Raw genomic sequence first — 18138 nt, forward strand, 5'->3', positions numbered from 1 at the left:
GGAAAAAGACGTCAAATGATGCATTTTTTGCTGGTCTGGCAATGAATGTGTTAATAAATAACTTTAAAAAAAAAAAATCAAAGTGGCCCTTGCAGCTTTCTATTTTTCTGTATGTGGCCCTCAGAGGAAAAAGTTTGGACACCCCTGCTCTAAAGTTTTTGTTTCTAGCCTTCCAAAATGCTTGCACACAATTGGTCTCGCATTTGGTAAATTCGTTAACGTGTGCTAAATTCATCCCTTTGCATAAACACCTCTGACGACGCGCAAAAACGAACCGCGTGGCTCATTTGTCAGACGCAATCGTAAATCAGGCCCTAAGTGAGAGAAGACATAACGTCCTCCATTCCAAATGTGTGCGGTTTCGGGAACAGTGGAGAGACGCACACTCTGATGGATCAGACAAAATACACAAAGTTCAAACAGACTTTTCACAATCTTAAAATGCATTCCCCAGTGCGAGTATTTTGAAGAGTATGTCCCCACATTGATGTAAGTCCACCACACGTACACACACCTATGCGCACATGCACACACTCACAAACACGCACACCCACATTAAACCTCGCACCATCCATTTTCCCGGGGGAATCATTCATAACGGGAACTGACAATGAAAATTCCCTGCTGACAGCTTCATGGCGGCAGGAAGTTCTTGCTTTTAGAGCCCCGATGTTGCCTCTTCGAAAATATATATATATTTTTTTAGCCTGTAGTCAGTATTGGTTTTCACACATTTTTAATATTCTATAATGATATAGTATGTGTTATGAATCGCGAATAGAGGGCACAGTTCATGCGCATGCATCAGACTGCACCTTTTTTTTTTTTAAATGACGCTGAGTCAATAAGTGTGATGATTGAGAACGTGGGAGTTTATTTTCTGATGGGACCTAGTTATTGATCTTTGCAATTCAATTTACTTTATTTCACCGGTAAAATGCATTCAGGCTCCGGAGATCATTTCCATGGAGTCCAGCAAACGAGAACGACGTATCGGTACAAATGTGAACATTTCTGTATCCTCATTATTCCCCTCACGCACCCAATTGTTGCCAAACGCTTTTTCAGCTTTACCGTACTCTTGACATTTGTCGAGCATGACAATGAAATGACTGCAAATGTTTCACCCATTGACCAAACTGGTTTTAATCATTAAAATTTAAGAATAACATTTGTGGCATGAATACTCATTTAGAAGACTGATGGGCAATTGAACTCACCACAAGGGTGCATGCATCTTTTGTATAAGCCACACCTCCCGAGGGAATAAAGCTTCTATTTCAAAAGGATTAGTGATGCACGATAATGCTATTTTCAACCGACACCGATAAAGCAATAATTTAGACGTGCCGATGTCGATAACCGATAAGTAAGCCAATAATTGTTTGCAAAATGAACTTGAATACAAATATACTTTCGAGTCCTACGATCAGTCTAACGTGTACAAATACAGTGAAACATTGTGTAAAATTTACACAAGGTTTCAAATCAAATTGTCAATTTCAAATTGGTCGATAATTGCCGATAATTTTTGGCAAATTTCTTTATTATCTGGTTTATCTGTATGACAGCAAATTGGTTGATAATTTTTGGTGAATTAGTTTATTATCTGGTTTATCTGTATGAAATCCAATAATTGCCGATAATTTTTGGCAAATTTCTTTATTATCTGGTTTATCTGTATGACTGCAAATTGTTTTTAATTTTTGGTGAATTAGTTTATTATCTGGTTTATCTGTATGAAATCCAATTGGTCGATAATTGCCGATAATTTTTGGCAAATTTCTTTATTATCTGGTTTATCTGTATGACAGCAAATTGGTTGATAATTTTTGGTGAATTAGTTTATTATCTGGTTTATCTGTATGAAATCCAATAATTGCCGATAATTTTTGGCAAATTTCTTTATTATCTGGTTTATCTGTATGACGGCAAATGGGTTGATAATTTTTGGTGAATTAGTTTATTATCTGGTTTATCTGCATGAAATCCAATTGGTCGATAATTGTTGATAATTTTTGGCAAATTTCTTTATTATCTGGTTTATCTGTATGCCGTCAAATTGGTAGATAATTGCCGCTAATTATCGGTGGAGTTCTCTATTATCTGGTTTATCTGTTTGATGTCAAATTGGTCGATAATTGCCGATAATTATCGGCCACCGATATTATCGTGCATCCCTAAAAAGGATTCCAGAAATATTGAACGTGGACAAATCACCTCTATGTCATGCAGTTAAAAAGGGTTCCAATGGCAAGAAATGTCGATGCAACTATGCTAAATGTGCTGAGTATTATTTTCGTCGAATAAACGTTTGTTGTTTCTACAGATAATTGATGAGGAGGAGACACAGTTTATGATCAACTGCCCGCCTGCAGTGACCGAGGGGACGCCTCGCCGACGCACCAGCATCCAGGTGTTCTGGACCGCGCCCCCGAGCGGATCTGGATGTGTATTCCTCAAGTATGTATGTCGAGTATCAGCTCAAACTTTATCGATATAGCACTTTCAAAAACAACAAAGGGGTGCACATTACATTGAAGTGTACAAGTAGCGTGTCTTTCACGTTTGCATTTGACATACAGAAGAGTTGATAGGTCCTTCAAATTATGGAATAATCCAAAGTGCCTTGTTGGGAAAACATAGAGGACGTTTTCACTTTTTTGAGGTTGTCTGGTTTTATACATTTTCTATGTGAATACCGCTGCAATGTTTGGTTACTTTAAGTTTTGTGTGGAATTTTGTGTCCTTACGGTGCCCTTTGTATAATAATGCGGAGTGCTTGATGGCTCTGTCTCATGATAAGAATTAATACCTATTATCTTCTCGAGAGGATGTTAAGTTCATATGCCTGGACATAGGTGCAAGATCGTGGTCAATAGCCCCGAAAAAAATGAAAGGCAACTGGTAATGTTCTGATTGAAAAATCTGTGTGACATTTTTATGAAATTCTAAGAGGTACTGTAACTTTTTTTTTTTTTTGGTTACAAATCCGGACACAAACGAGTACAGTGGAATTTAATTTCTCTTTTTACCAGTTACTGTGTAGTTGTTCTCTCCCTCTCAGCATGAAAATGATAGTGTCCTGCCAATTAAAATCCTCCATTTGTGTAGATTTTTTTATTTTAATTTTTTTGATTAATTTTCTCTTCTTTTTCTTTTTTCTTTCTTTTTTTTTAAAATTTAATTTTCTCTTCAATGCCCCAAATAAAAAAAAAATAATTAGATAAATAAATAAATAAATAAATAAATAAATAAATAATAATAATAATAATAATAATAATAATAATAATAATAATAATAATAATAATAAATAAAAACAATCTGTCACATCTGTTCATTTTTAATATTACCCCACAATTTCCGCTACATTTCCGTTGTTAACGTTTGGTAAACATTATTCTGCATTGAATTTTTTTTTTTTAACTATTTAATTCAAATCTGCATAGAAATTAGAGTAACCTACAGTATAATACAGCTACTGTAAAAAAATAAAAATAAAAAATCACAGCAAAATTAAGACCAAGCAACAAATAAAGAAGAAACCTCACCAGCAAAACACATTTAGAAATAATCATTACAACATTGGTTGCATAAACATGTTCAAAAAGGAGTTGCAGTTCAAACCCGTTTGCAGTGATCACTACAATTAGCACATATGAAGCCTTGGTAATAATCCTGTACCATTACATCATCCTCCCACAATTTAAGCAGAGCGAAAAGTCATTTTCTTTCCCACTTGGCCTTTCAAGCGATTCATTAACCTGTGTTGGTTTTTGCAGTTGATTGACAGCAATAAATGTCTTTGTTTTGTGCCTTCCGGGCCCACTCAAAAAAAAAAAAAAACGTTATTCATGTTCAGCTGAAGACAGATCATGGCAGATATCCTTTTATTAATCCGCGAGCATAGGCAAGTATTGAGGGGAAGTTTGCTAAAGGATACATCGGAGCTGAAAAACATCTTTTCTCTGATCAATGAATTGCATAATTGTTATTTTACCTTTCTTGACTGCATTGTTTTCATCGCTGCTGTTTATTTGCTCAGGAGCGATAGGGAAGATAAAAGCTGAATAGGAAATGATCTTGCATCAGATGCACAAAAGGCAGAACCACGAAGCTACCAATGGCTAATTCAACACGTCGTAACTGATCATAGTCATTTTTTTTAATTTTTTTTTCATCTAGTCAAAGTTCTCTCCCAGGACTTTTAAGCTTAGCGTTCAAAAGAGATACCCCTGGAAATCAAGATTACAGGCTGGCGCTGAGTATTTATTACGGCTTCTTCTTCTCTTACCTGCAGATGTCAAAATGAAGGTTGTTGTGTGCCTCTGGGCTGCAACACAACAAAAGTTTTAATAAAGTCGTATTGATCGACGAGGTCCAACACATGTAACGTCCTTTCAAGCGTTTTTTTTTTTTTTTTTTTTTTTTTTTTTTAAGCCCCTTGGCATTATTTGCCCATTTTCTGGCTTTTCTCTTTATGAAATGTCCAAATTAGACTTTTATTTTCTATATATGTACAGCATAGTTAGTCGAATAATACTGCTATTATTTGTCCATAGGGGCATTAAAAATAAATAAATAAATAAATAAATAAATAAATAAATAAATAAATAAAGACTATATATGTATAGATACATTTTGAGTGGTTGAAATTGAAAAAAATATTCATAAATGACTTCGTTATGACACAACAAAGGAAAAGTCATATTTTGGACAAAATCACAAGAATTTAAACAAGATCAAATTTGACCCCAGGGCTTAAATATGAGAGCTATTCATAGAGAAGAGATGTTCACACAACAAACACACACAGGTGGATAGTCACACCTCAGCCAATGTTGAAAGATTGCGGTCAGTAAAATGTTTTTATATAATCCGTGAATACGCAAACCAACTAACACTGGCGAAAACAATACGAATAATCACAAATATTGCAGAGTAACATTGGTTAGCCCAACACGCGTCCAATGCTTGTTTTTCAGTCAATGTCGTTTCCTGAGCCGAGCGACACATCTGTCAGTCCAAATGTAAGACGTCATTATGCAAACAACATATGTCCTTGAAATTAAAAGCATGTCTGTTAAAAGCTGCCGTGACTCACGTGGCCCCTCCCGAGTGGTTTGCTGCAGCATAATTGGCGGGCAAGTTGCTGTCTTTCAGACGGAAAGATTGAGCGCGGCGGTTAGGTTGGCTCACGATGACAGAGTTGAACGACGACGCTTATTATTGTCCCAAGTCCCGAGCAATAACGTTTTTAAACTATTCAGTATCCAATTATAGTAACCGTGCGTCAGTGTCGTATCTGGTGATGCAACGCGCTATTTGTAGTTGGGTTTTGTCGTTTGCAAGGAACAGTAGATTAGTTTGAAACGGTCAACATAAATTAATATTGACTGATCACTGAACACGGCCTTACTAGCAGAGTACCATATTTTTCGGATTATAAGTCGCAGTTTTTTTCATAATTTGGCTGGGGGTGCGACTTTAATTAACACATTATTATATCATTTCACATGTTATTTTCACACTAGACCGCAAGAGGGCGCTCTAGGCCTGTGTTAATAAGTTCAACATTGCATCGTCTACCTCCCGAGTTGCGGGAGTTGTTTAAAAGTGACACCGAGGATGAAGATTTCATTGGATTTAGTGATTTGGAGTGAAACTGATAGTTTGGTGAACTTGTTAGCATGTTCTTTATGCTAAAGTTATATGAATAACTTGTAGTGATGGGAACTTATTTCACCCACGGCACGTTGGGACGAAGGGAGAGTTCCGGGTGGAAAAGGGGAGTTAGCCTGTTAGCTTCTAGCTGAGTGGGGAGTTGCTGTTAAGACGCCAGCCTTTGCCTCCGTGCTTCAACACTCCGCCTCCGACTCCCGTCACTGCTCGCTCGAAACTCTTAATATGTTACGTCGTTACTGACATTACCAGTTATGTCAGTCATGTAACGTTCGTATACCGCACACTTATTCAGCCTGTTCTCTCTTTTATTTTTATTTTAAATTGCCTTTCAAGATGACATGTATGTTTTTGGTGTTGGATTTTACCAAATAAATTTCCCCCAAAAATGCGACTTATACTCCAATGCGACTTATATATGTTTTTTCCTTCTTAATTATGCATTTTTTGGCTGGTTCGATTTATAATTCGGAGCGACGTATAATCCGAAAAATACGGTACTCCGGAGTATAAGTCATACTAGGCCAAAAATGCATGGCCTCTTGTGGCTGTTTGTGACATTATATACCCCCCGGTATATTTTTTTCATGTATAAATCGCTCCGGAGTATAAGTTGCAGGAACAGCCAACCGATGAAAAAAGTGCGACTTATAGTCCAGAAAATACATAAATCCATCCATCCATCCATTAGGGATATAACAATATCCAAACATCACGATACGATATTATCACAATATTGTGGGGGCTTTGTCGATATTTAAAAAAGATCACAATATTGTCAAAAAGAGAGCTCATACTAAAAAAAAAAAAAAAAGCACAATTTTGTGATTTTGTCCATAACAGCAATGCATATAAACCACCTACAATCTCTAATAACAATATTGAGGCACTTACTTGCAAGCACACATTGATCACACTAAAACTAATACTAAAACTAACTAAACTAAAACTAAACATTTATTAAAGAACTAAAACTAATAAAAAAAACTAACAGAACCACCCTGAAAAAGAATGAAAACTAACTAAATTTTAAACAACAAAACTTAAACTAAATATATAACTAAAATATATATAACTAAATATGCAAAAGCACAAATAAATTATTTGTGCAATTTTTAGGACCAAACACCATTTCTCTTCATAACATTATGTGGCCCTTGCGTCCTTCTGATTTTCTGTATGTGGCCCTCAAATGAAAAAGTTTTAAATGAACGTTTATTTCTCTGTTTATCTAATTAGCTGTGTCTGTAAACATTAACCAGGAATGCATTAAACATCTTAAATTATTCACAATCTCCTGCTTTATTTGAAGTAATTTGAGTTGAGTTAGCTGCCACAATACAGCGCCGATATCTCCGATACTTACTTGCGAGTGAAAGCAAGAAAATAACGTCTCATATCGAGGAAAAACCCAAATTGTGTCACTCGTATCTCAAGGCACTGCTGGACAAGAGGAATTACTTAAATGACCTTCTGTTCACTGTTAGCAGCAAAGCCAACACTTCAATTTTATGCGTCTATGTAGTGGACTGTAAATAATTGCCGTCTATGCATTTCGCCAGCAGCCACCTCATCATAAAACGCAATGTGACCTGTAAATGCCTAAAGTGAAACTACTTTGCCACAGCTGAACCTGCCGGCTTTATTCATCGTGCTCCTTAAAGCCTTAATAAGTCATACGCGAGTACGTACAGCAGTCACTTGCGAAGTTTCCGCCATCAATTTTCTCTCCGTTTGTAGGCGGGAGGCAATTTATTCCTCATCTCCGTCTGGTGTGAGATAATGCGAGGCCGTGTCTCGCACTCTGATGGGCGGTCTTAGCCAGGCAGCATATCAGCGAACATCCAACCCACATGCACGTGTCAAACGCTACCTTTTTGTCAAAGCGATAGGACAAACGGCTCCATTATCACATCCTTTTTGTGCGCCGTTTGCGCCACGTTTTCTCAAAGTTACTGTTTTGTGCTTTAATCTGCGGGAGAAGCGAAAAGAAACAAATTAATTCTCAGGCGGGGTAGGGGAAAATGAGAATTGAATTTTTCTTCTTCGCATATCTTCAGCTTGTAAAAGGAAAGTTTTTGAATGAAAATGATCATTTTAATCATTTTAACTCTCTCTCTCTCTCTCTCTGACACGCACACATATGCAGTCTTTCAAATCAATGCACTTTAGGCGTGATTGTGATCGGTTGCGGTGTGGACGGAGCAAAGTGAGATAGAATTTAAATTGGATGTTAAGTAAGCATTACTCCACTTGATTGTCTGGCCAGCCCAGTAAAGTGGGCGAGGGCGCAGCGGCGTGTGCAACTCTCCTTGAGATATATGAAATTGGGGTGAGATTGAATTAAAGCGTGAACAATTAGGAGTGCCGGTGACATCATTTGACTTGACTTTTCTCTTTTCTACAGAAATGACATGTTGCCATATACAAATGAGCAGACCTGGCCACTTCCGTTAATAGTCGATTTCCATCGTTGACGATGCCAAGCTTTTGCCGAGTGCTTCCGCATTTTTGGAGCATTCTTTATGATGTGAAGTCTCGCAAAAAAACAAACAAACAAAAAAAGCAGGATAAGAAGGACTGTCAATACTCACTCGATAAACCCGCTTCAGTCGGTGCTCAGTCCGGGTATTTTTTTGAGGCTTTGCATCAATGTGCACTCACTAAAAAGTAGGAACGTTATTGGCAATTGACGGAAGTGTCCACCTCTGCAAATTAGACACATTATTATGTGTATCTATAATTATTATTATGTATCTGGCAAATCTAATGAGATATAAAAAAAAAAAAGAAAAATGAAAAATATGCTTCCATTACATGGGGCACTTAATATATTTTGCTTGTGTCATTTAACCATTGGTGGAATAAAATGGTACAAAAGTAATGCTATTTCAGTTATCACTTTTTGCTGTCTAACTGTATCGTCATTGGTCAGATTTTCACTCACTGATGATGTGGTCATTGGCTAAGATATTGTCAATTGTTGTAGCAGTAGCAGCAGCACATTAGTTGTGTTGTCACTAACGGTGTCTTTACAGGTTAATCATTGCACACAGTTACAAAAATTATCTTCCGGCATTTAACAAGTAAACATAATTTTTTTGGCTTTGAATAAAAACAGTGAAACAAGTTTCTTTTGACTAAAAGTCATATTCTGAAAGTAGCCACAGAATGCTAACTTTACCCTCATAATTAGTCTTTAATTTCAAAACAAAAGTTCACTGAAAAGTAGGTCTATTAAAATGTGTCATTCATGTTTTGCGATTTATTTGTAACATTTATACAAATTTGTATAATTATTACTTGTATAATTACTGTTATTTATTGATTGACTGAATTATTTTTTTTATTTTATGATCTGTTCTCATTGCTGCTGGACATGTAAATTTCCCAGAGGGAGCCATCCCAAAGGGATCAATAAAGTCAAATCTAAGTCTAAGTCTTAAGTAATTAAAAATACAGTACCAGTATGTAATGTGTTATATAGGCTACTTTTGCACACTGCATTAAACCTAACAATTTATTGCAGTGGTGTCAAACTCATTTTAATTCAGGTCCCACTTTCACCCAAATTTGATCTAAAGTGTAATTATAGCTAAGCTATAAAAAACAACAGGTCAAATTCTATTCTTTAAATATTTCTATTTATTATTATTTTATTCCACAGTACTCTGAAGTTTCTTAAAAAATTAGTGCAACATTTTTTTTTAGCCACATTTCAGAATGCCAAGTAAATGGTCGCCAGTGCGCCCACCAGTGGACAAAATTTGCAACAACAGGCCTGTTCTGACAGGCGTGCCGTATATTTGCCACCCCCGATGTACTGTAATATGCGAATGAGGGCACCATTTATCCGTAAAAGGTGGCAATGCGGCGAAGAACCGATGAAAATGAATGTGCAATATCAGTGCGCGAGCCCTTTGTCTGTAAGAAGAGAAGTTATGACTTCCCAGTCTATTGAAAGCAAATCCAATATCGTCTTGGCTTAATGGAGGAATATATAACTCGTGGCAGTGCTTCAAAGTCAATATTAACAAGGTCCACCAATACTGCTTTGCTCATCTTTTCGATGTCGAAAACTGGAATCCAACCAAAAAAACGAGGTTCTCAATTTACAAATGAACGTCTCTCAAACAATTCATCAAGAGAGGAATGCTATATCTGTCAATATACAATTCACGTCGTGCATCTAATTGTACGCACCGTGTTTATCCATTCTCGTCCATGAATGTGAGTTGTGTTCAGCTAAACTTAGTTTGATACGCCACAATAATTGGTATGCAACCAGTCCAGCTGGACCGTCCAGGCCCCTCCATTCACATTCACACACCACATTGTTTGGGGTTCATCGCCATGGAAACATCTCGGCAGCCATCGGCGTCTGAAGGGCTTGTGTTAGAATGTCAGATGGCAGCGGCCTTGTGTGCTGTCCTCAAGCTGTTTGCTCTCCGAAAAGGTTTGTTTGGGACCGATTTACATGTCAAGACCCGACCAGTTAGACGAACAAGTCTCTCTGACAGCTCAATTTGCACAAGGTCTCGACTTCCATCTCACGGAGTAATACTTTTTTGCATCGCGTCCGTACTGCGGTGGGCTTGTGCGTCAGAGTAAATATGAGCAAACGTTTGATTTACTGACATACGGCGGATCCTCAAAACCTCAAAGTTCATCAAGTGAAGTACATCAAACTCAAAAGTTTCATAAGATTAAAAAAAAAATAAAAATCAGAATAAGCTCGAGAGTCACTTATCCGTTGACCTTCTTTATCCTTGCTTCCCACTCGCCGTTTTGTATCCCGCCAGGGTATACGTTGCTTGCAGAGATTATTTTGTGTGGAGAACAGGTCACAGTTTTATATGGATCAAGTTCAAGTTGTGTACGGTTCGAACAGTACTGATTCAATGTCATTCTAAAGACAGTTTACAGCAGTAAGTTTGAGACACACAGTATACATGACTGAAAATTAACTATTGTAAAATGCCTGATTTGAAATTGTCTTTATCGCCATCATTTTGCTTTGTGTGTTTATATTTTCACGATTTGTCAGTCGACGGCATGTCAAACAGATAAGTGACGACTATAACAGGACAACAACTACAGCAAAAATACAGAATTAACAGTGCTAAAATGTTACTTGAAAAAATCCTACGCATTAATTAAAAGCTTTATAATGGAAAAAAAATTGGGTCTTTTTAAGGGATGATTTCTTCATCCTTTATTTCAGGAAAATTTTGAAATCCGATCTAATGAAAAGTTGAAAAGTCCCCAAGAAGAGTTTGTGTTTTAGAGTGGTAATTCTCATATAGATATGTTATATATATATATATATATATATATATATATATATATATATATATATATATATTAATTACTTTAGAATATCTATGGAAAGTTTGGTGCATCTTTTACTCTCCTTTACTATACACATCTTTTAATTCAAAATGTCATCTTTTGAACTCCGCATTACTTTTCTCTCTCACAAAATATACAGTATTTCATCATTTCCAATATTTCCCAATGTGTACCATTTGACCTTACTCACAAGGGGCCCTATTTTTGTCAGTCTTGCTCAGTGTTTTGGCGTACAAAGGGTGTTTTCTATTACACCCCAGACCCTCCCCCACCTGACAAATTGGTGACAGAAAGTAGACTAGACTTTAGACCAGGTGAAACCAAGTCTAAATTGTGGCGCAAGTTACATAAACTGCAGGTGGATGTCATCATATTTCATTCAGTGTGCCCGGTGAACCCTCTGAATCCTTGTTTAAATCAATTTATTGAATGCATTATTATTAGCATTGCCATGTTTGACATATTTTTAAAAGCACCCACGTAAGGCGCACAACTCCAGTGAGTCCGTTATGTTTCTGCCATGTAGACAGGAATGAGAGAGACACTTCTACTGGCCGGGAATCGAGTCGGCTGTGTTCAGTCCCGTAGCGGCGTAAAAACACCCATTTGAAGTCCGCCCAACCATGCGCGCATTTAGAAAATATAGAAAATAGGGCCCCAGGTGTATCGCTGTCCTCGGGGAAGCTTCTGACAATCTTCTCACTTGCGCTCATCTCTCTTGTCACGCATGTTTCAGGGCAAGCATTGTGCAGAAGAGGATCATCTATTTCCAGGACGAGGGCTCACTCACGAAGAAGATGTGCGAGAAAGGTAGGATTCCCCGCCAATTGTTGGATGCTGCCGCCCGCCAGCGGGAATTCACTTTGGCTCCACATTTCACTCGGCTTCATTCTTGGTTTTGATGTCGCTCCACTCAGCCGTCGGGCTTTGGCGTGAATGACTGTAATTGGGATTGACCCCCGGGATATGTGTGACATTGGATGCGACGCTGACAAACAACAACCATTGCTCAACTTTCTGACTTCTCCAGTCGTGAAATTACCAATCTTCTGCATAATGATCTCGCTGAGTGCCTGTCAAATCTCCCCTATCCTTCATTTGAATGCAGAATCCCTGTATGGAGATGCTACAGATAAACCCCTGCTTGACTGCTGTGCCTGCGGAACGGCCAAGTACAGAGTCACCTTCTATGGGAACTGGTCGGAGAAGATTCATCCCAAAGACTACCCCCGTAAGCGAAAACGTATCTGCTCTTTATCGCGTCGCCTCCGTTTTATCATACGTTTCATCTTGATCGCGAGTCCGCTCGGAAAAAACTGCAGTCTCGCCGGTCTGTGAGGCGTGCGCGTGCGTGCGCTCATATAACCTTGTTGTGCAGCACGAGCAGGATGCGAATGTATTCAGGGATTACCGTGACTATATATTCCACCCCTGTGGATCAATATACTGTTGAGAGTGGAAGAAGACAGACCCCCAAGATCAAAAGGGAACCCTAATTCACTAGTTGGTTTGGAACACATTCTCACATGTATCTCACAATTACCGTATTTTCTGCACTATAAGGCGCACCTAAAAGCCTTCAATTTTTTTCAAAAGATGACCATGCGCCTTATAATCCAGTGCGCCTTATATATGGATCAATATTGAGCCGCAACAGGTCTCGCTGTCAAGACGCTATCGGTGACGATGCACGATCGGTGACGCGCATGCGCAGAAGATCCCGCCATCTTGGATCGCTAGCTAATACTAATACTTTACCTCAGAGGAAATAATAAAACAGCTGTTTATTCATTTTGGAGTTGTCAGAAAGCTGGTTTGTAATCTATTAATAAAGTTGGACTGACCTATCTGACAGTTTTGTTGACGTTCCCTATAGCGCAGCACCATCTAATGGTCGCATAACGTAACCCCAGCCTCTACTGTAGCGCCTATATATGGAAAAAGTTTTAAAATATGTCATTCATTGAAGGTGCGCCTTATAATGCCTTATAGTGCGGAAAATACAGTAGTCGCTTTATTAGCTACACCTTGACATGAGCCCTTTGCATTGGCACAGCAGCAAGTTATGCTTCACTTGCCTGAAGCAGCACAGCCACTTCAAAAAGACAGTTTTTTTTTTTTTGGCTGTGCTCTAGTTTTTCATTCAGGCATTTTAATTTCTCTCATCTCCCTTTTTGTGTGTTTTCTTTACACGCCGCCCTGCTATCTGCTTTTATGTGCTGGGAGGGTGTTTACATATGCTAATTCGGAGCAGCTGGCAGTGTTTGCAATTTACAAGAATTGGATTAACAAATGCAGGTGAACTATTAATTAATCTGATTTGGACTTTTCTGCTGATATTAAATGTACATTGTTCCCTCGCTATAACGCGGTTCACTTTTCGCGTGCCTCGTTGTTTCGCGCATCTTTTTTAGTGCAATTTTGAATTTTTTGTTTTTTTGTTTTTTTACTGTAATGTACTTTACCTATTTTATTTATGAATGTTTGAACATTGAACATGTTTAACTCATTTGCTCCCAATAACGTGTAAATACGTTTTTTATGTTCTAAGTGTCCCAAAGACGTATTTATACGTTTTTGTTTTGTTTTTTTTTTTATGCTAGAGCATACAGAAGGCTTTGATGCAGCCTCTCAACTGCAAAGAACGGTTGCAGAAATTGTAGTTATTACACAAACGGCCAGCAGGTGGCAGCAGAGCAAAGGAGATCAACCAGAGCCATGTAGAAAAAAGCTCAATTACTTACAATTTTGAATAGATTTGTGAAAACTGATAAAACTTAGCTCTCTTTTAATGCTAATTGCTGCAAAACGGAAACAGATAGAAACATACTTTTTTTTCCTGATGAAAGAAGAGACTTTAATCTTTATTTTGATAGTTTCCATGCTTTTATAGCAATAGAACACAATATTCTGTGGGCCTTGCAAAATCAGTCAAATTCCAGTAAAACAGCCGGGAGCGAACGGGACTGCTTCTGTGAAAATGGCTGGGAGTCAATGAGTTAAACAAGAGAGAAATGTGAGAAAATGTAAATGCCACGATAAGAAACGCGTATAAACTGGGTGGTGAGGGGTTTTAGAACCTTAAAACATTTATAACAAATGTAAAACGTAAAGCTAACTACTTAGAGGGTAGATTTCATTTATTGCGGGTATTTTTTCGAACCTAACCCCAGCGGAAAATGAGGGAACACCGTACTATTATTTCATTTACTTCAAAAGACAACAAAAATAATAATAATGCAGAAACAGCCTTTTGCTTTTCTAAAGCCTGAGTTTGGTGTTGGTTCAATTGAAAATAAATAAATAAATAAATAAATAAATACATAAATACATAAATAAAAATGAATATGTTACGCGTGGATTAAGGGCCAATTGACGTGAACTAAACCCCCAAGGGATGTTGACGCTGCAGAAACTGGCTGGGTCACACCAAATATGATACAATGGGCTTCTTTACCTCCCTGCTTTGGCTAAGTTGGCCAAAAACAAGTGAATACTTGTGTATTTTAAGAAAAATATTTCTATATATATTACAGCTTGAAAAAAGTCAATATTACTTGTTTTTAGTCGAAAAATACAAAGACCGCTGTGGTTGATATGGGCCTAGTATTATTTTTCTTATTTTTCCAAATGTTTCCAAGTAAAATTTTCTTGTTCTGTTGGTTGGTAATTTGGCTTATGTGTATTAATTAGTGTTGTTCCGATACCGATACTGGTATCGGCAGAGGTGCCGATACTGCATAAAAACAGTGGTATCGGTATCGGTGACTACTCACAAGTAACATGCCGATACCATTATTTCCAACGCTAATATAGGATTTTGGATGCTGCATCGTGTCTTGCTCGTGCACAACATTCACTGATATATGACATGTTCACTGCATGCCGATCTAAGCTATCCTATTAGCCCTTGAATGCTCTGAACCAATGGCAGGACAGCTTTTTCATGTTGAGGAAAAAAAAAACTTAAGTATCGGTATGGTATCGGTATCGGCCGATACTGCAAAGCTGGGTATCGGTATCGGTATCGGGAGCCAAAAAACGGTATCGGAACAACACTAGTATTAATAATTCTCTTTATTTTACTATATTTTTTTTTCCCCAAAAAATGTTTCTGCTGTTGTTTTTGCAGTGTATGCACAGGCAAATTAACATGCAAACACCCAATGGCATTATTAAGTAAGAATGTAGAGTAACACGTATTGATCATGAAATAATACATACCAACTGAGTTCATGAATCAATGCTGGATCTTTATTTACGATGCCAAAAGTAGAGCAAAAGTCTCCTGCCAACTGTCACAACTCACTTATCTCGATGTCACGTAACTGGCCAACTGGAAAGGCCCAACTACTTAAATATCTTCAAAGAGTGACTACTATCACTTAGCGTTGCAGAGGCATGAAACCTAATTAATCTCCTTCCTTGAGCTGTGCCCCACAACCTTTAAGGAGAATGGCGAGGGACGGACCTTGTGTGTGTGTGTGTATGCCCAGCTAATGAGATGACCTTCTCAACAGGTCGTGCCAATCACTGGTCAGCAATTATTGGCGCATCCCACTCGAAGAACTATGTGCTGTGGGAATATGGAGGATTGGCCAGTCAGGGGGTCAGACAGGTAGCCGAGCTTGGATCCCCAGTCAAAATGGAGGAGGAGATCAGACAAAAGGTAAGTTTTTTTTTTTTTCCTTTCGTGACAAAAATATTGATACATCTGCCCATTATAAATGTTATCCGCTCAGCTATGATGGCTGCCACTCTTTTAAGAAGCATGCCTTTGCACATCTTGCTTTGTGCACTGAGAACAGGAAGTGATCCACCAATTTGTTGGAATTTAGTGATTTCTGGGGTTGGCGTAAGACTCTGATTTTGTAACCATTTGGATGGCAGGAAGTGTTTAGTTGATGCTGGATTTTACTTTATCTTTCTTTTCTTTGACCTTTCCTCTGGTCACCTGACCTTCTGAACTTCACGACTCTGGCGAGACTCTGAAGTATCCGGTTAAGGTGAAGGGTAATGGGATTTTTTTTTAGGTTTTAGGTGAATTAATGAGTATAAATTTATACGTATCTACACGCACATGCACGCACGCGCACACATGCAAATACGTGCACTCACACGCACGCACTCAAACACACACACATGCACATAAAAAAAAAGAGAAAAAAAAGAGGCAGAGAGCATTGATGATAAGATGTTGATTCGGTAAGACTACCGAATAAACAATTCTCATCTCTCTCTTAGAAAAATAAAAAATAAAAAAAAATAAAAATAAGGAAATATATCGAAAAATTATCGATATCGCGATATTGGCCCATGCGATATCCACATCGCAAAGACATGCAATAAGTTTCATATGGAATTTTATGCTTTTATCTGAATTTGACCAGTCAGGCGCTAACTAAAATGTGCACTGTCATCCAATACTTGAACATTATCGAGAGGTAATTACAATTATTTAACTAAAAATATTGAATGTGTTTATTGTGGTGCATGAAAAAAAAATCTAATTCTTTCATTAGATGATAAAAATGTGATTTCTTTCGGTACATGTTAAATATCGCAATAATATCGATCTCCTCAGCAACTATATCGCATATCGCATTATTTTCCAATATCGTGCAGCCCTAATTTTAAGACAAATTATCCAAATGCCTGGGTAATTATCAATTATACTTTATGTAAAATGCTCTGAGATGGAGCATTTCATATACAAGCAGCAGCTATTGATTTGTTGGGTCTGTATCTGAAGTCAGTATTCAATTAGTGTGACACTTGTTGTCCAGACCGGTTAGATCATTCAAGAAGTTATGCTATTCTTAAAATATTCCTGTGGGTGCCAACCCAGTGGATATCAAGGGAATCCCTTTGATGAACTGTCTATTGTATATTGCAAAAAGTGTGGACTCAACATAAATGTTTGCAAATCAGCCAGAACATTGATGAAATTCATGACTAGACATCTTTACTTTGGATGTAACAAAGGCTGGTAGTCCCCCCCCCCACCCCCGATGGGGCTCAAGGAGCGCTTTCATAGTCGAGGTCTGCGTGCATTTATATAGTAATTTCCAAGTCTTGTATTTCTTGGCCTCATGTCTTTTGATCATCTCCACAAATAGCACGTTATGTTCTTTCTCCTTTCCCTGCTCTCCACGGCCGTCTCTCCCACCCGGTCCGAAAATAACCGGCTTGCTGGCAAAGCAGATGGTCCTGCAGAGTGCTTATTGTTGGCTAATATTGAAGACCTGAAGTCGCAGCAGATAATGAGAGCGCAGCGTGAGCAATGGGGTCTCTGCCATTGCTGACTTCTGGCTGCTATTACTTTTCTTTCAAACTATGTAAAAGGGAGTGATTAGGCGCTAGATTCAAGTGAGCATAATGGGCGGTTTGGATTTTTGACAACCTCTGGCCGGTTTTCATTGTAGAAAATAAATTGAAATGACAGAAAAGAAACGGAACCTTTATCAGTATGTAGTTTCTGTACCTATGTGTAAAAGTGATGCATAAGGTAAATATGGGGGAGTCTGGAGAAATTCCTTTGTTGCATGAATGCAGGTTGGTGATTACACAAGATTCATGTTGGTTCAATACTTGAAAATTGAGTGCTATTATTTATAATCCATTTAACAATCAACCATTTTCAGTACAGCTATATTCCAAAGTTTTAAGCTGTAAGAAGACGCAATTTTGTGAATAATTTCCTATTTGTATGTAGTTGGAGTACCTGCTCTGATTGCAATAAAATAAATCACAAGTTATTTATTTCTTATTACTTAATCTGAACACTATTAATTGGAGAACTGCTTTTCACTTTTACTTGAGTCAAATATTTCTGCACTTACACAGTAAAAGAAAATAGAGTAATATTTACTTGGGGGGGAAAAAAAATAGAAAAGCTTTTTTTGCATTCAGAAAGGAGAGTATTGAATACATTTTACTAGTTTATTAGATATTTTTTTTTAAAGTAACTGAAGTATTGAGGAACAAACTCATGACCTTCAGCTTGGGAGACAACCACTCTACCACATGAACCATGCTTAACGTACAAAAACTACAGCCTCATCACACCGAAAATGTAATTGATGATTAGGTGAGACTAGAATC

At 37.8% G+C, this 18138-nt stretch overlaps 1 protein-coding gene across 2 annotated transcripts in view; it reads left to right on the plus strand.

The window, feature by feature from the left end:
- The window catches only part of spon1a (spondin 1a), a 58028-nt gene that overhangs the window by 6878 nt on the left and 33012 nt on the right, over window positions 1–18138 (plus strand). For both annotated transcript variants that reach the window (XM_077520038.1, XM_077520039.1), the window contains exons 3-6: window positions 2330–2463; window positions 11771–11844; window positions 12143–12265; window positions 15555–15703. In XM_077520038.1, coding sequence (XP_077376164.1) covers window positions 2330–2463; window positions 11771–11844; window positions 12143–12265; window positions 15555–15703 — 480 coding nt within the window. The remainder of the gene's footprint in view (window positions 1–2329; window positions 2464–11770; window positions 11845–12142; window positions 12266–15554; window positions 15704–18138) is intronic.

Source organism: Festucalex cinctus, chromosome 4 (genome assembly GCF_051991245.1).
Source record: "Festucalex cinctus isolate MCC-2025b chromosome 4, RoL_Fcin_1.0, whole genome shotgun sequence".
Lineage (NCBI taxonomy): Eukaryota > Metazoa > Chordata > Actinopteri > Syngnathiformes > Syngnathidae > Festucalex > Festucalex cinctus.